Genomic DNA, 25,943 nt, shown 5'->3' with positions numbered 1-25,943 from the left:
ATTCACTCCATTCGCTTAAAAGTTAAATCGGTGTCCTTTGCTACCGTGCAATGCAACGCACACCCGGAACGGAGCACATAAAATCGGAATTAGAAAATGGCAAATGGATGTGCTTGTTCTTTTCAAATCATGAGACGATTTAAAAAATCGGGGTGAAATGGCAGTGGCGGTTTCGGGTTTCGGGGAAAACTTTTACCCCGTTCCGGAACAAAACAACAAGTACAACAGACCGAAAACATCGGTCACATTGTTGCCACGAAATTCGCCACTCGGTACGAGGGACGAGTGGAACCAGAAGCAGCACAAAACATACGCCCACAAAGGATTAAAGTTTAGAAAACATTTCAATTTCTCTGCCGGGCAGCTCAACCCACCGCCACTGGGACAAACATCGTTCTAACTCGAAAAAGGAATTAAAAAGCAAACAGAACAGACAAAAAAACTGCTGCCGAAAGTAGTAGCAATCTTAACGACGATCAGAACGTTCCTGAAATCACTTTGCTACGCCCGATTGCAATTCAATTGACTTTCACTTTGGCCTTTGTCTTTCTCCTGCTCGTTGCCCCTCCCGGGCTCACGCTCCGTTTGGGCTATTAATTTGTCAACGGAATTTCGAAACGATGTGTTGAACAAACGCTGCTTAAGTGGATTTTTACTTTTAATTGTACACTGCACGATACGTGGACTTCGGTGTGCACGGTTCGGTGGGTGGGTTTGGTAACAGTATCAAAGAACATTCGAACGGTTCGAGTGAGATAAGCTATCGCAATTAGTTGGCGAGTTTGTGTGGGATGTAGTGTTTGAGTTTGTAATTTTTGCTTCCTTATGTGAGTGGAAATGTTGAAAAATACTATTTTTGATATTTTTTGTGGAAACTTTAAGTAACTGGTAAAATATAAAATATGTTACTATAGTTTTTGTGATCATTACTTTCTGTATGATCATTGAGTAGTGACGCATGACGCATATTTAGACGTTCTATATAAAATAATTACAAATTACAAAATTACAACATTCAACATCTTGCAACTCAAGAACTCAAACGCCATGGATTGAACCCCGGTTGGATAAGAAAAAACTTAACAACAAAAATGGCTTCTGCACTACTAAAAGAAAAAGGAATTCACTAACACTCGTTCCACCGTTAAAAGAAAAGGGCACACCAAAGCAAAGTAAAATGGAACCATCAAACCCACGAGCCAACAACGACAACGTTATACCCTGTGGCATGCCAAGCCTACCGAGTTCCTTTTATCGTCCCGTTCACATGGTTCCATAAATTTATCCACTTGAGTGTTTCCGCTATAAACCTTTCATCTCGGCACATCCGGCGGCTTCCGGTAACAGGAGCAGAACGGTATCAACTGTTTCGAGATCGAACAAGCGCATGAGAAAGAAACATAGAAAAGGTTGATAAATTCAAAGCGTACACTCGTTGAAGACTTCGATGTTTGAACGAGGAAATCGTTTACTCACCTCGCCAGCTTGCTTGCTGGGAGAAACTCAACACCAAGGAAGTTAGCCTCTTTAGACATCCACACACGGCATATGCCCTTTTTGGCGTCGACACCATCCAAATGTGTGTCGGTCGGTTCTCGAACGGGTTCTTCTCACTGTTCCGTACGTGAACGTGTGCTTTCATCCATAAAAGATAACTCTTTCCCTATCGACAGCGTTGTTGGACGAAGCGAAAGAACAGTATTTCGACTATCGACTCGATCGAATCATTTGTTCGTTCGGTTCACACCCGTCATCCACCACGCCAACACGTACACTCACGAACACGCATGTGTTCGTGAAGGAAAAACTTCCCAAATCACGTGTGTGCACGATACGGTTCGCCGTTTCCGGTACAGTGTACAACGCGTTTTCGCCCTCCTCCAGTGAGTATAAGTGGCACTAAGGGCAACTTTAAAAAACGTGAAACATTACTTCAGCCAATGAGCTGCAACTGGCTTGTTCTAGCTCGATAGCGAGAGGGAAATGAAGGTGGAAAGCTCTTTCTAATTTGATTATTCAATTAAAACTAACAAAACTTTGGCTCGTGCTGGCAGGAAAAAAACCTTCTTTTTCTACGTCAAGCAGCTAAGAAAGTCTTAAACTGGAAGAAAAACCTCACTGTGCTCGTACGTGAAAATTCAATCCTGGCAAACGTTTCGTTCCGAAAATGTGTTCGGTGGTTGAAATCATTTAACAAGCGACACACAAAATGAAACGAGAGTTTAATCCACCAGTGGGCGATCTCAAGGCTGTTTCCTGCTACACGCTCCATCGGTATCGGGAAGCTAGATACCGAAGGGCAGATTAAGATGGAACAGAAAGAAAACATGAAACATAAATGCACCGTAGGGTACTCATACATGACACCAGACAAGCTGCAGTACAGTACGGAGAACCAGATTTTATTTTTATTTCTTTTCTTTTCGAAGCTTTCCCCAAAGGGATGAAAATCGTTCATCGAAGCAGCCGGAGATAGCACGGAAGCTAACCGACCTTAACGAATGAGGCAAAAATATGCTACAGCTTAAAGCTGGAGGGGAAAATTGTTGCATTGCACTGCAGCTTCAAAGGAATGGGAAGATAAACTCCACCAGGAGAGAGAAAGAGAGAGAGAGAAAAAAAAACCTAACTAACCACCCCAAGCGGTCTCTGTGCAATGAAATTAGGTAACCGATTCGAGATAAATTGACTCCAAGCCACAAAACCACCCATGTTTGCTCAAGTGGTACGGTAAAGGGCTTTCAGTGATACATGGTGTTCCCAAAAAAAAAATACCACAAAAAGGAACAGCCCGGACCATGCACTATTCTCGGAAAAGCTTTGCCGAAACAAGCAAACACCATCGGGCAGCATAAAAGCGATAAAATAAATGAATAAAGCTTTCCACTCTCTATCGGCATTGCATAACGAACGAGAAAGAGTGTTTAGCGGTTTGAAGAAAAGGTTTGAAAAATTGGCAAACACGTTACCTGTAACGAGTCGTGTGCGGTAGTGCGGTCTTATTGCCGGAAAGGAAAGATGGTTGTTCTTCAAGTTGCACTACTGATGAAGCTAAATGTCTAAGAAAAGATAAAAAATTAATACGAATACAACCAATACATAATAAGATACATTCTTTTTATGATTGTTAAAGTATAATCGGTTATACTTTAACCCGACTAGATTGTATCGCCTGGCTAAAAGGAACTAAATAAAAGCATTTTTTGGACACTTCACCTTCACTTAGAATCACGCGTAGTTGCACTTCTCTCAACGTTAAAATAAAAATCCCCCTCTTATCGTACTAATCTGCAGTGAAATAATTATCCCTGTCTTTTGTCACCCGGGGGAGATAGACGTGGGGGTGAAATAAAAACCCACTCTCCCAAAATCCCACCTTCAACAACTCAGCTTCACCTCGCAGCGGACGCTACTTCTAATGCACTAAGTGAATAATGAACGGTTTACCCTGACAGTGTGCGACAAACGAGCTACACCCGTCGCAAAGCGGAACGGGGAAAAATCTCACCACTTCTTTCTTTTATTTATTTTCGTGCAAAATGGTTTCCCTCCCTTGCGTGATAAGCGTTTCCGGGTGGTGTTTCAACGGTCGGGAAGATGAATAAAATATTAACCGAGCGCCGGCATTCCTCGCTGCAAAACTTCTCCCGGGAACAGGTGGGAAAATGGGAAAACAATCCGACCGAGGCACTAGGCGAGCTCGGTCCACGCCATGATCCGATTTTTAGAAGGATGCATATGAACGCGACAGTTTGGCACGGATGCATTTCGTTTTTTTCTGCTCTCTCTATCCTGGTCACCCCATCCCACATTCGTGTCGCTCGTACTCGTCGGGTGTGAAATGAATATTTCAAGCACGAAAGCTCCCGGGAAGGAGTGAGCTGATTTTTCGTCCGCTTTTCTTTTGCACTTATTTTGCATACCGAAACTGGATGAAGGTGGACCGCGCCGGTGAGCAATGGAAAAGGGAATGCTCATCCTGGCAATACGTACCTCAAACCCGTGTGCCGTGTGATAGCCGAGCATGGTATGGAAAAATCGGTGTTGCTTTGTTTGATAAATAAATGCATGATACATTCAGGCACTAATGCGCGCAAAATTACAGCAAGTGGGAGCAGCATAATAAAAAATGCACCCAAGTATGGAAAACCTCAAAACGGTCCGCGCAATTCGAAACGCCAAAGTGAATTACCGGTACCAGCCGGGTTTGTTTTGGTTTTGGTTTTAATCCACGGACGGTTTTATTATGCACGGGTATGACGAATTAGCCAGTCATTTTTATGAATACGTAAGCGAAATACTACTGGGCAGGTGCGGTAAGCTGGTTAAACGCTTACGATTAAACATTGAAACGAGGCCATTTAAATTCATTTTCGCATGTTTTTGTGCTTCTATGGCTTGCCTTTCGAACGCTCGAACGGTACTACAAATTGAAGGTACAAAACAATGATCCATTGCGCAATTTTATCCATTCAAATAATTTCACATTCGACGCGTCACATAGCGCGCGAAAAAATTGTGTTTCTTTCCCATACTTTGCTGCTGCTATGGCTTCAAAAACATTCAATCTTTTTTTTTTGCCCTTTTCATCCCATTTCCTCTTAGCATGCTCGGCGGTGAAAATCATCAACCTGAAAGTCCCATCCACCTACCTGCTGGATCAAACGTCCAAAACGCCCGACCCGCTAATACTCGACTGCGAGTACGAGGTGGACGAAAGTGAGAAAGGATTCGTGCTGAAATGGCTCCTGGACGGACAGCCGGTCTATCAGTGGATACCGTCAAAAAATCCTTTCCCCTTCGTAAGTATCCCTTTGCACCTTGGCGCTTGGCCGGTAACGATCGGGGCAATAAACATGTTTCATCCTACACTTCTTTCGGCCGTTAAATAGCAATCGTTTAAGAACCGGGTCGATACCAGCTACGTCGTGTCGCAGGAGCATCTGCACAAGCATCGAGCGATGGCGATCATCAAACCGCTGGCCAACTTTACCGGCGAGTACATGTGCATCGTGCAGACGTACGCGTCGATTGATAGGAAATCGGCCAAGCTGAAAATTATCGGTAAGTGGTACAAAACCTATCGTTTCGGGTGTTGCATGGCGAATTTAACACTAGAACAACTAAGCGTTTAAAGCATTTTTTTTTACGTATGGTTGCTTTATAAACAAGTCCGAAGATTTGGATTACGTTTTAATACGTTTTAGATGTCTTGATATAGAATAGAAATTCTCCAACTACAGTTGGCTTCAGTAATCAGAAACATCAATTTGATTCCTAGCAGTTCAGACGGCTTTATGTAAAAAAATGGACACTTTCAGCATTCCATAGTATTCATTGTATGTTTCGGTGTCTCCTTAGTCTCGAATCGAATAAATCATTTAAATAATAATGCAACTCTTTGATATTATTTATAAAGCAATCGTAAAACAAATAACGGCTTACAACTCTTGGTAGAAACACTAGATCGTGTATTTCTTGTTACAATTTACACACCAGTAAGCTTCTAGCATTCAAGTACAACGCCTTTATCAAGCTTTCGCCCAAAAACTAATATCATTCCGAACCATGTTTTCGCCCCATTTCTACATTCCAGTTCGGGAGAGTAAATTCGACCTAAGCTACTACCTGAACGGCGATGGGTACATCACGGTTGATTGCCACGCACGGGACATTTCCCCGCTACCAGAGCTCCAGATACGGTAAGTGGGAACCACCTGGCCGGCTCGTATCCGTCGGTAACCAAGGGCAACACAGCTAACCTCCATCGATGGAGTAACGCCGGCCTGGGTGTGCTAGCGAAAATGGAAAAATAACCTACAGTTGATTGGGACACGCATTTCCTTCCACTTTACAAAATGGATCTCTCACTGTGCCAATCAACCGAGTACGTGATCCGACCCACAACCCATCAAATGCCGGGTTCACTGTGGGCATCGTGCTTATGTGTGTCAGGTTAACAGCGGCAACCGGCGCTCGATGCCCGTTCGATTATGTTTTCCAATTGAGCAATCCTTCACATACACAGCAAGGGAAAAAAAACGAAATAACAGCCTAGGCTGGTCACAGTGTCGTCGACCCATGGCGACTTGTGCAGGAAATAACCTCCATTCGTCGAACCGGTCCATTTACCCTGCTGCACACCTCTTATTTTTAACGCCATTTTGGCTCGACGATGGCACAAAGTATCATCCCAATTTAATTTATGAAATAAATTATAAGTAAAATATTTGCATAATTCATTTTTCCCCCACACCTCATCGTCTTCATCACCTTCATCAACAGATTTATTCCCGGTCGTTCCATCTTTCGCCAAATATTGCAGGGTTGGTTAACAAACCTGTGCGTGAAATTGTTAAATTATTTAATAATTTTCGTCAAATAGTTTTTTCTTTCTTAGATTTTGCATATTTTCTTATTGTTTAAATTTAAAAAGCAATCAGAAGTGTAATATTCTTAACGAGCTGTTACTATTCCAAAATAAGCATCAAAAAACCCCTGCATATTCCTGCATGGGTCAGTTCCATCCTAGGCGTCCAGGTTAAAGGGAAGGGTTGAAGTCGCTTCCGCTATTTGCACTCATCCCTAGCGAGGGGTGCGCTTTTTTAAGGTTGAATGATAAATCAAACTCTTCTCCATCTCTTTCCATCCTCCACTCTCCGGGATCGGGAATAAAAGCGCACGGCCAATACTGAACCTCATCTGCTACAGATGAAAAAAAAAAATGCAATAGGGATCCCGAAAGGTGGACAAAAAATATGTTGTTATTTTACCGCCTACCCAAACCCTCCCCGGCCAACTTACTGACCCCCCTATCCCGCACACTACCCGAAATCCCCGGGGGTAAAAGGTCACGCTCGACCACATCGGTCATTTGTGTCCGGCAAGAGTTAAAACCGAACGACCCCCCGAATCGGAAGGGGGTGAGTAAAAAAAATTGATAAAAAACAGCTCACGGCAAAGGTCAAGCCCTTCGAGCACTCGTCCTCCACGGGGCAAATGTAAGAGGGCAAAGGAAAACATACATTATTGCAGGCTGCAAAAAGGCACAGCAACCATTGGTACGAAATTCAATCACTGAAAATCTGTTATGGTCTCGCGTTTACGATCGACATCGGTTTCCTCCCGGGGTGGAACCGGTCCCGGTCCTTCGGTGATTAAGGAAATGGTCCCTTCAACAATAATCAAACGATGAGCATAAAATGTTTGTAGTGAAATATCTTCACCCGTAAAGGTATCGTTAGGGCATGTTTCGATACGGCACGGTGTTGGCACGCGGAATTGACCAGACCTATAAATCGTACATGCTGTTAAACATCAGGCTTACCCAACCGATCGGGACCCAGCCTCGAGCCGACCGCGATGGGATGGAAAGATATCGGACGGATGAAGTACAGTACTTTTTTGTATTTTGATTTTCATGTTTGCTCTCCTTTGGCCAGCGGTGAAGCCAATGCTGCGAACAAGAGGATCATTTTTCATTCGACCCATAATCCCAACCGGGCCATCCTCACCGTTGGCTGATTGATTGAACTGCAAATGAGCTGTTCGGGGTTTATTGGCGATTACACTAAAGTGAGCAAAGCGTCTATTCAAATATGAATAAGCCGATTTGCATACTATGTTGTTGTAGTGGTTGGGGTGTTGATGATTTATGCAGTAGGATCATTTACACTTTACGAAGCAACTAGCCGTTTGTTGATGCTCATTTCGATTGTATGCTAATGTGCTGAAGAATTTAAAGACTAAAAGTCAAATTCTGAAAGTAAATCCACAAGTTTGTTACTGCTGTTCCGTACATTTATGTGTAGTAAATTCAAACTCCTTTGCAGTGAAGTCAAAACAAAGAACACTAATCGTCTTTGCCTAACCAAACGTTGCAAATAAATGTTCAGCTTGCACTTTTAATCACACCTTATCCTATTCTCTTTCCTTTCATCCACATTCTAACAGCATCAACTACGAGCTATTCGAGACGGAAAACCTTAAATCCGTCCAGGGTGAGAATGGTCTGTACAACGTGTCTATCAGCGGCCGGATACGAAAGGATCAGCTCGAATCGCCGGCCATGATCGAGTGTCTACTCTCGATACCGGAGACGAACTATAACAAACGCCGCTCGACGACATACTACGGTAAGCCCCGGCCCGAGATGCGTCCTCCACAGCTTCTCTATCACACATCAACAATAACCATTACACATACACATACACACACCGTATACATGAGCAAGCCGTTTGCACGTTTCCATATGCATGATCGTCAGCGCGCTCCTAGCATTGAACTATTCGACAATACCGTCCTGTGCACCTTCCGACACCTAAGCAACACCTCGAGTTTTTATTTTTGGACCCCTGTGGACAGCCAGTTTAACGGAGCCAAACTTGACACCGGTTGAAAAGTCATTACCATTCAACCGCAGTCAACCGTGGCTGACATTCGGTTGGCAAAAGTATGGCGTCGGGATAAGGATCGGAAGCCGTACTTCTTTCCATCGTCTTTTTTGTTGTGCTGTTTCCACCTACAACACCACACGGTCAAAAGTTAGTTTGACTTGGGTGCTGGATTGATGGCGTGTCCTGTTAGCTTTTAACCTTCCGTATGTCTCGTGTCGCATGTTTTTTGTCGTTCGCGTCTTTCAATGTTTCTTCCCGCTTCTTACCTTTCTTCCTTATGTCGCTTGTTCCCTTTTGCTAACTGGCAGATGCCGATGGCGTTATCAATTTCATGCTTCACAGATAAATCTTTCGCACACTGTTTGTGTGTGTGTGTGTTTGGGTGCTTGTAGACATAGAATCCTCCATGCTAGACCAGCAGACGGAAGAATATAGAGAAGATTACTTTCTACTTTCTGTCGCTACGATTTCGTTTCCAGTGTGCAAAAGAAAGTGCTTTGGAAAGGAAGGAAAACACTATGGCACGCTGTTATTATTTTTCCATAAATTTAAAACCATAGCATACTTAGATAACTGTGGAAGACCATCAATCAAACGCAGGGCGTTGCGTGAAAATCGCTAAACCAATCGTAATTCAAAATGTCATACTAATTGCATACTTTTGGGCCAATTTGTGCAGGAGAACAGCTTACCGTGCCTTTCATTTAATAAAACGCCTGAACCTATGCAATGTTAGAAAGAGTACAAACAATTTGTTGTTTTTTTACTTATCCTCTAACCATTTATGTCCCACGCGTTCTTACTGTGCACATCCCGCATCAGTTCCCCGTGTTACGCGTTCCCACACAAGATGTTTCTTTATATTTGCTATTGATCCTGTTCCTTTCACGCTTTCATCTGGAACGCGCTGCAGAAAGTAAATAAAAACTCGCTTTTGTCGTGATTTGAATCGGTGACAGTACAACCAACCGGCAAGAACGACAACGACAAAAAATCTTTCTTCTCAAAAAAAATCCCTCGCCAAAGTGTCAACAGATGTCAAATCGTTTCGGGGTTGGAAAAAGAAATCCCGAATCGGTGATTGGAAGTGATTTGTGTTTGCGAAACTTCAACTGTCACCTTGTTTCAGGGTGTGTGCTCGTTTTTGCTTCCTTAGCATCTGGGTATTCGGGGTTCCCCGGGATGAAGGGGAAAAAACCCCACGGCCAAGCAACGTAAAAGTGAAAATGAGACGCTTGGAGATGTTAGCATGCCGCATTAGATGTTGCTTTTTTGGTGAATTATTCTTCCACGAGCAACTATAAGCATGAGAACAAAATGCGAATAAAAAACGGAAAACCAGTTGCCTTTATACGTTTCATTTTTTTGTCGTACTATTCGAAACGTCATCCTGCATGGATGATTTGAAATGACACGGAACACGGAAAATAGCAAAAGAAATCTGGAGCACAAAAAATCGTCTTGAGAAATGTAATGTTGAAGCGTCTTGTTTTAATTAGTTTTTCCTCTCTCTCTCTCTCTCTCTCTCTTTCACTTCAACTTTGTATTGCCATATATTTCTACCGGAATAGCACTGTGTCCTATTCTATTTATTCGTTTTGCTTCAATATGCTTCAACGTGTCTGTTTCTTGCTTGCTATTCCCGAACACCGAAGCGCGAGTGGAAAAACTCCTCAAGACTGGCTTCGCTCGATCATTCGTTTTCCTTTTCATTGAATTCTCTCCACCTACCCGAACTGCCAATGAATCGTAATATTTTACCCTCTGAGAAAAAGTAATAAGAAATCTTTCACAGTGCCGTGTCGTTCGTTCTTTCAGTGGTATAGCTCCATCCCATCATTTGCACTCGGTTTTCCACCCGTCGGGACGGGAAGGAAAATTTGTTTGAGCGCAATGTTTACTAATGAACGTTGAGGGCACGTTTTTCCACTTCCACCGTGGTACGTGAGAACGTTACAGCGGTACAGAACGCTTATGGTTGAGTAAGAAAGCAAAAAAAAAAAACCGATGATGATGAAATATCATTCAGTGGAAATAAACACAACCATGCTGTGCGATCGAGAAAAGTAAGGCAATGGTTCAGAAATATCAGAGCACTGAAAACAACAGAGCGAGAAAAAAACCAGTCCCCAAAACACCAATGCTTCATAATCGTTCGCTTATCGTTTATCGAGCCGGAAAGCTTGGCCAGGCTGAAGGGCAAGCGAAAGATACCCGGATGGGCCAATGAGGAAAATGGAAAATGATCCTGCTCTGGTTGGCTGACTGGAGGGGGCCGATTAGTTGGCCGAGCTGAACAATGGAAAGGAACAACGACAAACGAACCATAAAGAAGTGGAATGGCTAATTTAAAAACAATGATCAACTCCACCATCTCTGAGGATGGGTGGAGTCACAAAGAGCTGTGCCTATTAGTATTGCTCCGCATCAACATGCCAAATGTTGCAGGAATAGATAATCCGCCTGGTGGTAACAGTTGGGTCGCGTCTCGAGTAGATGAGTGGTCGTTTAATGATTAGAATTATTACAAGATTCTTTCGTAGCAGAGATTGTGTTTCCTAATCGGAAAGGTTTTTTTTTTTTAACTTGAATATTTCATTTTAATGAGATGATTCTTTAATGGGATGATTTCCTAACGTTTGAAGCAAAATGAATTAAAGCATTTTATTTGCAAACAAGCAAACGACTTTTAAATTCTTTTAGAGTGATACTCCTCTTTGCAACAATCGATTGGTTGATGATAATTTTATTATATAAAATTAAAACTAACGCATTACACTGAAAGCCGCATAACCATGGAAACCATGTGCTACTTGCAGTTGGGTGCACTTGCACAGCTGCAAATTACATTCACACCAAACTCATTTGTCATCTCACTGCCAGCCCAGAACGCGGGATGACAGTTTCTAAAAGAGCTTTTCGTCTCACACCCTTTGCCGGCGTCGAGGCGCAAATGATCTTCCTGCACCATCCACGCTTAGTAAATGCCACTACTGTACGCGTTTTGCAATTTTCATCGCGTGTAGCGCACAGACACCGCAGCCATCGCGAGATCACAGTGCAACGTGCCATGCGTATCCTTGCCCCACACACAAAGCCAACCCCTCATGCCTGGTTTCTGTTTTTGCTGTCTCTAGAAAGAGAAAGGAACGGAATGGGTTGAAGATGGTAAAAAAAAACTTAATTACAGATATTTCCAACAGACGTTTTCCTACCGTTCTGCTCCACTCCGGTAAGAACCCGGACAGACATTTTTACCTCGCACATCTCATTACCCAACCATCCGGTGAGGCTTTAAATGAAAACTTCACCACAAAACCTTAACCGGGAGGAGCAAACAGCGCCTGGAAACCGGTACCAAAACCATCACCATTCGGTGTCCAGTTCAAACAGAGCGGCTGACCGTACCATGGTGCAGAAAGGAAACGGAGAAAATTATAAATGTTTCTCACTTTTCCCACTGCTCCAGGACAAAGTTTTCCTTCCCTCAGGTCACCAAACAAAAAAACTCATCTTGAGCAGTGAGATTCTTCACTGTTTTCCACCCTCCAAGTTGGCGATCCATCTTGCCAAACCGCGCACTTTTTACTATGCGTCCTGCCACTGCTCCGGCACTAACTGTTCCTTCCAGGTCCATTTACCCTTTCCGCCAGAGCGTGTTACAACGCCATCGGTCAGATACGGTCAAGTATTCCATTCTCAGCACGTGCTTGAAGTGAAACAAGATGCACAAACATCAGTGGATGTTTTTTTTTTTGCCCCGCATTGTTGAATATCCTGTTGTTTGTAACGAAAACGGTTGCTTTTTGGAACTTTTTACGTTACAATTTTAGTTATGCTTTTGTTAAGCATCTTGCCACCACCAAACTGACCGGGTGGGTGGTGAAAAATAAAATATAACAAAAAAAAAAACCTTCACGTTTCAATTCCAAAAACAACCAGAGGGAATACACAGCAAAAGGGAAGAAGGAGATCAAGGGGACTAAAATGATGAAATGAAAATTGTTTTCTCTGCTGCCCTCGTTGCTGTCGGCTACGAATGGTGTCTGGTGCTGGTGCTGGGCTGGTTTGCTGGCAAGTTAATTAGCACACCCGATCGTAGGTTGATGCCGTGGTTGCACTTTCCACACCATAGCATAATACTCCACCCACCGGAAAAGCTCGCACAAACCTTCACTGCCATCTTGTCCGCTCACACCAAGATGTGCTCAAAGAATGCAAACAAATACGGACAAAACATAAAGATGAAGAAAGCAAATCAAGGAAATGAAGCGAAAGCTCACAAGAGAGACGCACTCCCCATCCCCACTTTCTCGATAGTTAGTGAAAGGAGCGCAAACGGAGTGCAAATTAAAAACCAAAACACAATTGGAAAACCTCCCTCCTCACCCCCAAACGGGTGGGACACAAGTGGGAGTCGAACGTAGGGGGCATCAGTTTCAAGGACTTAACAACAGTGGCTAATTAAAACATTCATCACTACTTATCTCAATTAGGACGTTCGTTTGGCAGCGCTTGTACTAGGGTCGGTTTGGAAAACGACCCACACTATTGGCATTTCGCCGAGTGAAAGCTCTCTCCAGTCTTCGCTTGTCTGTATTTTGCTTCGATTTATAAAGAAAATTGCAATTATACACCTCGAGACGATTTCCTCGCTGTTCAAGTGTTGAGTCAAACAAAAATGAATAAGCAGTAAAGAAATTGATACAATACCATTCATGTTAATTTCATGATTGAGGTTAAGAGAATTTTATAAAGAAAACAATAAACTATTGCTTGTATGTAAATTCTTTTCATGAAATTCTTAAATCCATCTATCCATTTCGCCACGCCGCCTGTACAATATAAACGCCTAAATGTAGGCAATTGGTACGTTATTACATTCATACCGCATATTGTAAGGATCAGGATGAAATGCACCATAGCAAACTAGTCTCAGATCATCCAAAACTAGCTACCATCGCTCGCAAACCTTAGTAACGTACAGAAAACAACCAAGGCCAGCTTTTAAAACGATAAAAGTACGCCTTAAATCGTTCCAATAAATTAATTTTCAACTGCAAACACTCAACTCCTGGGGCTGTTTGCTCAATCCCCTGGCCTCCCCTCGCTGCCTGACAATGGATCTTTATCGGACTTTATCGGACACCATTAATGATCATCGCCCCACCGGACACTGTGGACACACCAACCCAAACTGACCCTCACTAAACACTAAGCCAACTGCAGTGGGGAAATTAATATATATTTTTCTGTTAGTCTTAAGGCCTAGACTAGAGGGGCTTTTCTTTCGCGCTGGATTCAACACCCCACCTTAGGGAACTAATTATGCCAATGCGGTTTGGATGTTGGCGAGGATAGGTTTTTGTCGTTCGTAGTGCCACCCGTACACGATCGCTATCTTTAACGCCAGGGCGATTTGCTGCCCTGCCGAAATGTTTCAACCAGCACCAAAACGGGACGGGATTTAGCACCCAAATATCTTGTTTTTCTCGTTCCATGACCATCCACAGTAGCAGTTCACAGCTAATTTCATCCAGTCGCAAAATGGGTCCACTTTCGCTCGACCGCTTACGATGGCCAGAACGGCTAAACGAGTGGGAGAACGAACAGCGTAAAGCCCTGCCCGGCGCACTGCGGGCACTCGTTTGTTTGGTTATATGGGTTTCTTGTGTTTGGGGTGGTTTTGTTAGTTGTTTTTCGCACCCGGTGCTGGATGTAAATTTTACAAACGTGTGACGCCACGCGTGTATAATCCAGTGGACCACCAAAACGCACCCACATCCACCAACAACAGCAAAAAAAAAATGCAGGGAAATTCAGCATTCTACAACGATCCTAATAAAAATCGACCATAACCGTAGTGATTACCATTATAAGGGTGAGTGGAAAATGTATGTGTAAAGGATAGGTGTTTTTTGGGAAATGGTTTTTTTTCCTGGATTGGTATGTCCTTCTGAATTCGCCACAGACGGCCATCAAGGAGAACCGCACAAAAAAGCTCGACGAAAATGAATAAATGAGCGCTGTGGTGCTATGGGTGGACCACTCTTCGCACCAGCTCATGATGACGATAATTTATTTAATGAATTACCACGATCCATTCTAGTAAATGAAAATGAGCGGCATCATGGCTCATCACCGTTCGGTCCGGACCTTCGCGTGGCCAAGCAGTTTGTTTTGCCGCGAAATCGACGCCCCTCCCACATTGCCACATTGCCGTTCACGTTACCGGTTTGTATTCTTGGGGAACAACGAAAAAGTAAGCAAAGAACTCCCATTCAAAGGCGCACAATGTGTTTTCGTTTGTATGTTTCGCCTACCAGGACGAGTTTGAAATAAACAGAGCAGATTTTTCTATTCTGTACGGTGGTTTTTTTTATAATTAATGGAACCGAATCCCTGCTGAATGGTTTTGCTTCCGTCGAACAGCGCTGTAGCACTGTTGTCAGCCAGTGGCAGTGACATCATGCGCCATTTTGGACATGACAGAATCAGTCAGTGTCACCAACAGGAGGTCCTATGGATAGGATTTTTTCCTCCCTCGTTTGGCCATCATCTTCTGCTAGAACAGCCAGAAAGGGAAAACAGGACGAGCAACGAGAACGGGAGTTTGATGTCAATCTCAGCTAATTGACCGATACAGGATGCACGTTCACGCCAGATGCAACGTGCCCAGCTGTCACTTGAAGGTTTTGTACCGGAAAGCTGAAACGTGACATAAGCATTCGTTACCTTTGGTCTACGGACCTGTTCAAATGAAAGGTCGGTTTTACAAAACTATCTAATCGAGTTGTTATGAAAGCGTGCGAAATACATGCAAAATAGTAATGCAGCTTTGGACATTCCATCCTGCAAACTTCTCTATTGGCATCAGAAATATCGCACAGGGTAGAACGCTTCCTTCTCACGCTAACGAGGGACGATTCCCTTCGATGGTAGGATGGGGAATTCGATTGGCCACAAATCTTCCTTCGTGTGACAGCGAAACGTCACGGGAAAGTAGGTCTCACGCATGAGAGCGCACTGCATCATCGGCAGTGGCAACGGACGTCGCCCATACGTCACTTATCGGATTTCAATTTATCCAACCGACCAAACACGCTAACGAACGTGAAACATGAACCCACGGTCATGATTAGACTTCTTGGATGCCCTGGCCAGAGATGTTCTCTTTTGTCCGAGATGTCAAACTCTCACAGACACCTACCGATACACACCGATATGACGTATCTCGTCAAATTGGCCAACGCTGAAAGACGACGTCGAGGTAATCACCATATCGGATGGCCCCAACGACCGGCGAATGCGTGTGTGGGTGTGTGTGTGTGGTGTAGCATTAACTCCTACCTTCACGTGTAAGCGTCCTTTGGACATGGAGTCATTGGAGTGCACCGAAACCGGACATGACTGGTGCGCAAAGAAGCGTATCAGGTGAGGCAGCTATTTTTCACCATAGCCCTTCGGGAAAAAGCCATTTATCAGCGCGCTCAGCGTACGACCGCGGCACACAATTTTGGGGTGAAGACACCCGCGGCCTGACTTTCTGATGTGGCGCAAACCCAGGGACCGCACGTACCCGCCCGTTTTGTCCTGGCTGGCGAAGCGAAATGATTAATTGAGATGTCGCAGTCAATTCCCGGGTTGAAGCGTGTGCAAGATACCTGACCTGATTGCAAGTCAGGCTCAACTGTCAACCCCGCGCAGCGTACGTGTGTCGGTCGGTTCGTCGGCAGCACCGGACAATGCACTTCCTCGGATACCACGGCTATGCTTAATGGACATCCGATTCGTGCGGTAGTTGGTGTTCGAGTACCTACCGAGCACGTGTTTCAATGGCGAACTCGATGCATCATCATCGCTGCTGCTAAGCTCATTTCTAGTCGCCGGCAGACATGCAAACTCATCCGTCCGGACCGTGCGTACGGGTATACGTTGCTTCGCTGGCATTAATTGTTGTGACGAGAGGAATTAGCCCGAGCGAAAGCGGTACCGACAAATGAACAATGCGGCTTCCATTTCACCCGAACCTATCCGGCCACCCAAAACCCGGAAGCTGCCTTTCATTCAGTATTGTCTTGGTATTAGCACGACTCCCGTGCGAAGATTCAATCTGGCCAGTTGTTTTCAATTATCCTTTTCCGCGCGTGGTCTGGTCTGAGTCTTAAGACGAAGCCGCTAACCAGTGCGGCTGACAAGACACTGTCAGCTTCTCGTGCAGACGCTAGTGCGTGGCCTTGACGGAAGGTCTTTAGGCATTGTTTGCGTATCAAATGACCAGTATGACATATTGAGTAATACAGCTTCTACGACAAACGAACTAAATCAGCAGTGTATCCACAACATACCTGTCACTGCGCATGAATAATTGGGAGTTAAAGTCACGCACACACCGAACCCCTCCTTTAGATGCCTTTCCTGCGCGCTACAAAGAAAAGCAATTAGACACATCCAGATGCGAATGTTTTCAATCATCAATTTTTCCGAACCGAAACCGTTTCCCTTCTTTCGCACCGGACGCTATTCCACGGGAAAAAACAGCACCACCAATCATGTGAAATAATCCTTTTTTTATCGAGACTCGGAATCGACATCCTTCCCCAAATACACATCGCTAAGTACACAAAGTCTTCTTCAGATTAGCTGCTCAACTTCCGGCACTAAAACACGGGCAGCGCCGTAAAACAATGCGGTGCGCTTTCCGTGTTTCAAATCCGTAACTCAAACACACGCACCACGACCGGACGGGATGGTGCGCACACAGCGGAGAATGATCCATCCCGGCAGTCCCGGGTTTTGGTCGTTTATCTAACTCGGCTACTACTCGGCAAGCAAAATCTTAAAGACCACCACGGACATTAGGGAATCATACAAAAAGAAGCCGGACAAAGAAAAAAAAAAACAAGACCGACCGCTTCTGAGTAACTGGAACCGTACAAACAAAACATCCAAACCAATAAAACTGGCCTTATCCGATGGAATTGATTTCCCTGCCTTGTTTCACTTCCCACCCTGATGCCATAGTGATTCGTTTGGCCGGATTTCTTCCACCGAAAGATGTCTCCTTTGGGACACTTTGAGCTTCGCCACCGTGCCGTATCTGTCCGTTCTGGGAAGGCAGAGCATACGAAACCGTATCAAACACGTTATCAATGGAGGAATGTTACCACTTCGTTTACTGCCAAGATCGTTCCGGACGGTTGGAAATCGACGGATTTCGGACAGCTCCGCAAGCAAACGCAAAACCGAAGGTGCTTAAGTAGAAAACAACACATTCGCTCGAGATGAAGCTGCCGAGTAGGCTAATGATCTTACCGACAACGACGATGATGATGATGATGATGATGGTGATTGAGTTGCTCGATAGTGGACAAACATGGAACGAGTCCAGGAAAAAGGTTGTTTTTAACACACTCGCGAACCAACAGCTAGCGAACCAAACACAAAACGTTACTGTTTATCGAAAGCGTGATGGAAAATAAACAACACTTCCAGCGTTTCTTTTGGGCCGCCTAATGGCTAATGGAACCAGAAGTGGTTGTCGGTTAATCTCTGCTAAATGAAAATTCACACTTGAAGGAATGTGATGGAGTTGTGAAGCAGGAGCGCAAAAACATCGTTCTAATATCGACGTCCATTCCGAAAACCATCTGTGAGGTATATCAGTGGCCAGGGAAAACATTATAGTACTATCAGGAAAGTTATCCCTTACAACAGGTTGATAAGTTGAACAAACACTGTCATATATGATGGAAAAGTCTAAAAATAGGCTTTCTTTTGTAAAACGGGTTGCATAAACTACGGCGCAATAAGTATTTGCTAGAAAATGAATCGTTTCGTGAATAATACGACTGAAGTTACCGTAGATGTGGGTTACTAAAGTAATGTGTTGTACTTCTATACTCACAAACCTTCTCATAATCTTGTCTACTAATTAATCATGCCAAAAACTCAGCTGTTACCATTACAAAAGCGGCAAATGTCAGATCGTTAAAACGACTGTAAGATTATGAGAGCAAGAACGAACATAAAACAATTGAAAAATCAATCTCAACGCGTAATAAAGCTGATGTCTGATTGTCTTCTCATATAATCACTCCATTTTTTTTTTATTCGTAATCCTTCGCACCGGAGTAAGAGCATCTTGAAGCGAGTGTCTTTGAAATTGCAAACGAGAAACAGTCGCAATCCCCGAACGTTCGAGAGACAATGGCACCGAGTGCAATAAGCCGGTGTATCAAGCCCGCAGAAGATAATGAGGAAATGGGACTAATTAAGATAATGGGATCTTGGTTCCGAGGATCTCTTCTGCTCGTGGAAAGAGTGCAAAAGTTCCGGGGGTCGGTGAAGCGTACTACAATCAAATGCAATTCTACCATCGTGCATCATTAAGTCCTTCTGTCTCGCTTGCTCATCCAGTCCCTTTATGCAAAACTGCATCCTATTTGCCCTGCTTTCCAGTGCTTTGTTTGCTGCACAGTAAATCAGTAAATAATGTTGCTAAAGACCACCCTCCGAGCGCCCAACGGATGGCAATAGCTAGATAGCTACGAGTGATATTATGCTTAAGATTTACAGATTAAGAAGCGCCCCGTAATGCTCTTTGTCCATAAACGCTCTCCGAACCATTACCGGTTATTCTTTGATTGCTTGCCGGGTGCTCGTTTATTCTGATTATGTTGCTTTTGAGGAAATAAAATTCCTTCCTCTGATCTTCGACCTCGAATGAGATGGAGCATGTGCATGAGAAGGAGCAGGAGGAGTTCTATTAAAAGACACAACACGCTATCGCTTCCAGTGATGGAGATGTGGTCAAAGATTAAGAAACAAGTATGAGATGCTTTCAACAATGCAAACTGCTCTTGCAATTGCCTTCATTTTGTTTGATTGCATTCTTGTCATTGTTCGATGAGATGATGGTTTCCTACTCGGTGCGCGTTAGGCGTTAGGATTATTGATCCTTCTCGTAAGTAGGAATGACCAATGCTCTATGACGATGGTATCGGCACTTTAAACATACAAAAGCAAACATCTTTTTATGGTAAAATATGCGAAAATGCTTTCATCATTCGCTAATGTTGCCAGAATGCAAAGAAAAATCGCCATTAGTTTGATCTGCACAACAAATTGCATAACTTTAGGCGCTTTATAAATTAAAATGGACTTGAACATTCAACACGCTGGCATGACAACGAGTTTACTATTGATGAGCTTTATTTATTGTATCATTTGCATGACAAACACCCTCCATACTTTCCCTCCATCAGCATTAAATTTGCTGCATTCTGGTGGGGGGGGGGGAGAAAGGCTGGGAACTGAAACCGTACCTATTGCATCCCACTGTAGTGCTTTCTTGCCTTCGCTTCGCCATTCACCAGTCTGTCTGTAGCGGCATAACAACCAAACATCAAAACCATCAGAAACCTTACTAACTAACATTTTCTACTCATCTTCCTTGTTCACACACCACGAATGCTTACCGTTCCATTCCTTGCACCACGATCCCGCTTTTCCGTTCTCATCACGTCTGGTTCTTCTTCTTCTTCTTTTCTTCTTCTTCTCTCTAACATTCCACATCTTTCCTTTAAAGCGCGCAAAACTAAATCTAACAATAAACCGCTTCCAGAATCGCATCTAAAAACCACTACCACTACGGTGGCGACCACGACGACGGTCGAAATGCTGCAAGCGGCACCGGAAAACCTACAGAAGAAGGGTAAGCGGAACCGACTGCCCACGGGCGGCAGTGACAGCATTGGGCTGCTACTTGGTTTCCTCTTCTGTTTCGTGCCTGATTTTACTGAGTTGTTCTTCTATTGTTTCGTAGAGTTGTGCATTCGACACAGGATGCTGCGAGTTTCCATTTATGGTTTCACTTTGTTTTCATGAGTTAAGCTATCGTTTTGTGCATATTGCTGGAGATCATAAGCTCAGATTGAACATTTGGGAACGATAGAGGGGAACAGAAACATTGTTTATGATTAACAGCTGCATCCTGCCACGTACCAATCATACAAACCGCCTCGTCAGCCCATCAGCATTTCATTCACGTGCGTTTCGCTCCGACGCTTTAACGTCATGAAAATCGATCGTTTAAATTCCATTCGACTGTTCACAATTTGAATTAAACCACTCTTTTCCAAATTTTGTCTTCAAATCATCCGTCTGTCCAGATCCCGACAGCCCTCCAGTGGCCGGTTCCAGTGGAAGTGCGGGCAACGAAACGACCGGTATCGGCTACAGTATTGGTAGATTCGAAAACATTATAGTTAAGATAGTTTTAGTGGCACTAATTTTCGCAATGGTCGCCGCCGAACTGCGGTCGCGGGGCCAACCGACCCACGGATGAGCTTTGGGCAGGTCAAATACAACATTTGAATCTATCTCTCTGGACTAATTCTTTAATACCATAGCAAGGACAATAGAGATTTAATAAGACTTAACCGTTTAACATTATATGATAAGGTTCATTTCAATGTATTATTTTATTTATTTTTAGCTTTAAATTCATTTTTATGTTATAGTTATGAACTCACGTTTCTTGTGTTTGTTGTCATCTTCAGAAACTAACACACACATTCCGTTTTTTTTCTCTTTCCACCAACGTTTCCGGCGTGCAGGCTTTAACGCGACCGATTCGAATGGCGCTAGCAGCAGTCTTCCGGTGCCGCTACGAACGACCACAAGCGTGCTGGCGACCGTCGTGACGATTTTACTCATCTTCACCACAACGCTCTTGTAGATGAGCTTGAAGCAGTACACCGACGTCGAGATCCGGAACCGCCGATTGCACCTCAACTTCATACACAGCTAAGAAGCCGAACCGCTTCCTCCAGCCCTGGATAGGCAACGGCTGCCGTCAATCCTGTACTGTTACGGTCATTTAGGCGCACAGACTAGTGGTTTTTGTTTAGTTTCATTTCCAGTAACACGATAATCAGGCGTACCGGGTGTGCTCGCCATAACTGTGTGTATGTGTGTGTATGTGTGCAATTCGTCAACGTGATAGTCCAAAACTCCAAAGCTGCCGAATGTGCGTAGTGCGGTAAGTTAGAATGAGTAAAACTGTGTAACCATTTAGTATGAACGGCAAATCAAGGAAGCTTAAACTATGCTTGATCGTTTATTTGCAAACAATTCAGCTGCACTTATTGCCGTAAGAAGGAGCTGGATTGGGTTAGTTTGTGGTTTAATATGATTACCTCCTTATATGGTTAAGTTTAACTCTCTGAAAGAGGATTTAATTTTAAGACTATAATTATCCACAACTAAGGAAGTACTACCGAAATGGATTTCATGCAAAACTTCAGTTACCAAATTGCAAAAAAAAAACCATTCTACAATACCAAATTTTGGGCATAAAGCTTTATACAATCAGACGACAACACATGAAGCAAAACAATTTGCTAACACTACCACATTGAAAGCAAATCAAAATTTTTTTTTCATTTCCATGACCTCTTAATGTTAAGCAATTGGTAAATAAATAGTGTTTTAATTCAGTCCTCTCCTTACCTGTTTATTGAAGTGTATTGTTTTGTGGTTTAGTCTCATTGGCTTGATCCATTTCGAATCGCACCACTAGGTTTGATAAACGGATTTGACTTACCACTTCAAATTTCAACGAAACATGCACACACACAAAGCCAATGCTTTCGAGACAGTTAGGTTTCGTCAACCCAACCGAACGCTCCCCAACTGCAGCGAAACACTGCACAAACTGTTACGTTTGACGTTTGATACGTTTGAAATCCATGCAGATTGCATAACTTAGGGCGGATACCGAAGCACAAAGAAATCTTGAGAATCTAACCGAAAAGTGTGTGATGAGGATTTTTTTTTTCATAGTTTGTAAAGTGGTTCCAACCAAATTGCCATCTTTATTCCCACAATCTTCCCGTTGAAGCGTAAAAAAAACGAAACAAACGTCCGGGTTACATGCGTCGGTGTATGAAGGCAGCATTCGCGAGAGCGAAAAGAAAAACCAAGAAACAAGCTGTAAAAAGTTCTTATGCATATGATCGAATCGATATTTCAAACAAACAAAGCTAGATATTTAAAAGCAGCTATGAAAATGGGTGCCATTTTCAACTACATCCGGTTCGACATGCGGATCGGTCTACGAAACTAATAGGACAATGAACCGTTTGCCGGAGTTATGAAGCGGTAAGAGAGGGAAAAAGTGTACCCAAAGCCGATGCACTGTAAAGATTTAAAATTTAAAACACACAACTACAAAACTAACAAAAACCCGCCCACCACTAATGGAAAGCGGTGGGGTGGGAAAACCGGCTAAAACCAAACAAATGCATAAACAGCTATTTTATACAACCATTGTGAATAGACGAATAGAGAACGAAACATTGTGATTGTGGTTTTTGCAATGCGATCACAAGCGGCCGTGGTGTGCGATATTGTGCGCGTGTGAATGGTGAAGCATGAGTGAATGGAGTGTGTGTATGTGGCGAATTGGTGCATGCATGAAAAATTTGATGCCTTATGAACACTGAGAAGAACAGTTGGAAGAGAAGAAAACTAAACCAAACCAACCGCGTACGCGAAAACCCCCGCGAAGAGAAAGTGCGTGGGGACGAACTCGGAACAAACGAAACGCTACAGCACAACTCGTATAGTATAGATATACAATTTATGTATATTGCAAATAGTGTTCTTTTTTTAAGAAATTAAAAACAAAGCCGTACTTTGAATCGCATTTCGTAAAACGAAACTGTGGTAAAGCGAGGGCAAGAAAAGAATCAGGCAAAGAGATGAAAAACGCTTTCACACTTCTATTGAAATGCACTGGTTTATTGAAGGATTTGAAATGAGAGGAAATATGTTTGAAGGAACAGAAAACTAACTACTACTCAACGGAAAACAATCCCCAGATATAAGAAACCTTATCCAAAACAACAAAACGCATAGAACGTGAACAGAGATGCAGAGAAAAAGAGTTTTAAACATCATTCTCTATCCCTTTTCAACAGCATCACGAAGGCAGAGAAGCAAGAAAGAAAAACCAAACACATGTCAATGAAATAGAAGATAAAAACATTCTTGCAAACCGACCTGAAACTCACACTAAAGAAGCGAAGCGAACGAATGAAGTTTGAACGTCCAATGTAAAGAAGAAGAGAACGAATGAAAGTAAAAAAAAACATGTTGGGTGCTGCTTTCATGGAGTAGTATAAAAAAGAATATATATAATTTTGATTTAGGACAAAGAAACGTGCGTATAAATTCTGCTACACAAGAAAATGCAACAAAAAATGTAAAAAAGATAGCGCGGAAAGAGGCGCATCATGCCGCAAAAAAAACGGAAAGTATAAGTGTCCAGCCTTATGCAGGAAGCTTACGATGTTTTTGGTTTTCTTACGTTGTTATGCAGCTACAACCATTTAGTGAGAGCGGGTTTTCTAAACAATCCAAAGGAGGATAGTAACGTTCACGCAAGCTAGAAAAGCTGCAGAAAGCAGTGGCAAAACAAATATAAGAAAAGAAGACAAAAACACACACACTTTCCGGAAAGCAGTCCAGAACATAACGAGTAATGGGTTCGAAGTAACTGAAACGATCGGAAAAGGGACAGCTATAGGACATGGGAAGAAAACCAAAACCAATATTTGAACCAATTAATACCACCAAACGCACATCCGCAACGGGGATGCAGAGAGAACTCCAGATTTGAACAGGAAAGCGACACATCCTTTTGCTCTTACTTCTTCAGCTAGACAGGCGTACCGTACCAAACCAAATGTTTCTTGTTTTGATTTTATTTACATTTGTATATGTAAAATTTATATATGCTGTAAAGTAAAACTTAAAAAAAAACCAACGTCGAAAACTGAACCGACAAACAAACCGTGAAAAAATAAAGGAGTCGTAATTATTGACTTAAGGGTGATGTGTTGGAGTTGTTAACTTATGTTCGAAAATTCAATTTCAAATGTAAACGTCTACTTTCCAGAAGGTAAGTATTCATAAAAGTCAACCGTTCTAGTGTAACACCAGAACACCATAAGAATTACTATGAAGCTAGCCGTTGTTCTATGCATTACACAATCGATGACATGTTTAAATTAAATGAATGCTTAATATTTATAACAACATCGCCCTCTGGCAATCTTCAATATAATGGGAACACAAAAGTTAATGGCACAAAAAGATTCACCACTGCTGATCAACACCGGAATAACAACAAAAACACAACCGAGCGACCCATAATAGCACTCGACGTATATCCGAAACCCACACCCCATCGCCCATCGCTATCCGCACGGACTTAATATCCGAAAATATACGGCTTAATTACTCGGCGTTCCTTAAGCCTGCACCGGAGAACCGGGACCAGATTCGAAACCGCAACACTTATCCCCGGTTTGGCCACCGACAGAAAAAAAATAACAGGCACGTGAGCGTGTCGGCACCGAATTAAAGCTATTTCCCTGCCAATCTTCGCCCCGCCAACAGCTCATTATGGTGCGAGCAATTGGATCATTTTGCTTAATGATGGCAGAATACACCGGGCCCGGGGTTTTTGCCCCACACAGTCACACAGGTCGGTTGTTTCTTTTTTCCTTTCTACTCACTTTTCTCTTGCGCGCTTTCTCTCTTTCACCCTGCCCATCCTGTGGTGGAACTATTCGCGAGCGACCGCGCCGAATGTGGCTCTGATAAAAATTATCATCACTTGATTAAATAATTACGTAGTAAAACTCCAATAAAGGCGCTCGTAATGAATGCTGAGCTACCGGGACATTTGGGACCCGGGCGTCTGGTTTTTCCGGTGTTCTCCACCGACTGTGGTTTATGCTGCAGTCGGTTGTGCTCGGTGCCGCCAAAAAGCTATTTTATAATTACTAAACGGAAACATACGCACACACACACACACACTTTTGACATTTCACTCGCTGTCTGGTTTTGGGACACATGTACACTTACACAGAGACCACCGTCGAAATAGGGGCCATTGTGCGAACACTTATGGGCATAATGGGTGGCGTACCTTTGCCATACACACGATGGGTTTTGTCTGCAATTTGAACATCATTTTCCATTACGAGCAATGTGTGAGATTGGTTGGAAGCGTTTTTATACGGTATCATTTGAGGTCTCGGCGGTATTTAACAGTGCACCGGTTTAAATAAGATATCACCCTTTGTTCGCTTATCTTATACTAATGGATGGGATGTTGATGTGGTGTATATTCCCGTATAAAGTCGCTTAACTTCACATTATGATTGTGTTTTAACCGTTTTAAATTGTTTCAGTTGTATACAACCTCGTAAGTATGTATAAGATACAAAGCAAAGAGATAAATAAATACCTGAGGTTTATTAAACAGCGTATTTACCTCCCAAATTCCATCCAATAACCCTACCATTTTATAAACCACTGGTGAGATTAAATCCTATAACACATTCAACTCATCATTCACCAAATGGACGACGTGGTAAACCATGAGATGTTTCTATGGATAATAGTTTCATTTGCATTTGCTTACAGCGGTAGAGAGAGAGAGAAAAAAAACCTTCTATTGACCCACTC

The 25,943-nt window shown here is 43.2% G+C and overlaps 1 protein-coding gene across 1 annotated transcript in view; it reads left to right on the top strand.

The window, feature by feature from the left end:
• The window catches only part of LOC128708323 (uncharacterized), a 95,361-nt gene extending 74,223 nt beyond the window's left edge, over nt 1-21,138 (top strand). The window contains exons 2-7 of the mRNA XM_053803297.1: nt 4,606-4,802; nt 4,893-5,064; nt 5,597-5,702; nt 7,954-8,135; nt 19,987-20,112; nt 21,017-21,138. Coding sequence (XP_053659272.1) covers nt 4,606-4,802; nt 4,893-5,064; nt 5,597-5,702; nt 7,954-8,135; nt 19,987-20,112; nt 21,017-21,138 — 905 coding nt within the window. The remainder of the gene's footprint in view (nt 1-4,605; nt 4,803-4,892; nt 5,065-5,596; nt 5,703-7,953; nt 8,136-19,986; nt 20,113-21,016) is intronic.
• Nucleotides 21,139-25,943: the final 4,805 nt, after the last annotated feature.

The sequence above is a fragment of the Anopheles marshallii genome, chromosome 2 (genome assembly GCF_943734725.1).
Source record: "Anopheles marshallii chromosome 2, idAnoMarsDA_429_01, whole genome shotgun sequence".
Classification (NCBI taxonomy): Eukaryota; Metazoa; Arthropoda; class Insecta; order Diptera; family Culicidae; genus Anopheles; species Anopheles marshallii.
This window is presented reverse-complemented; position numbering and strand designations above follow the sequence as displayed.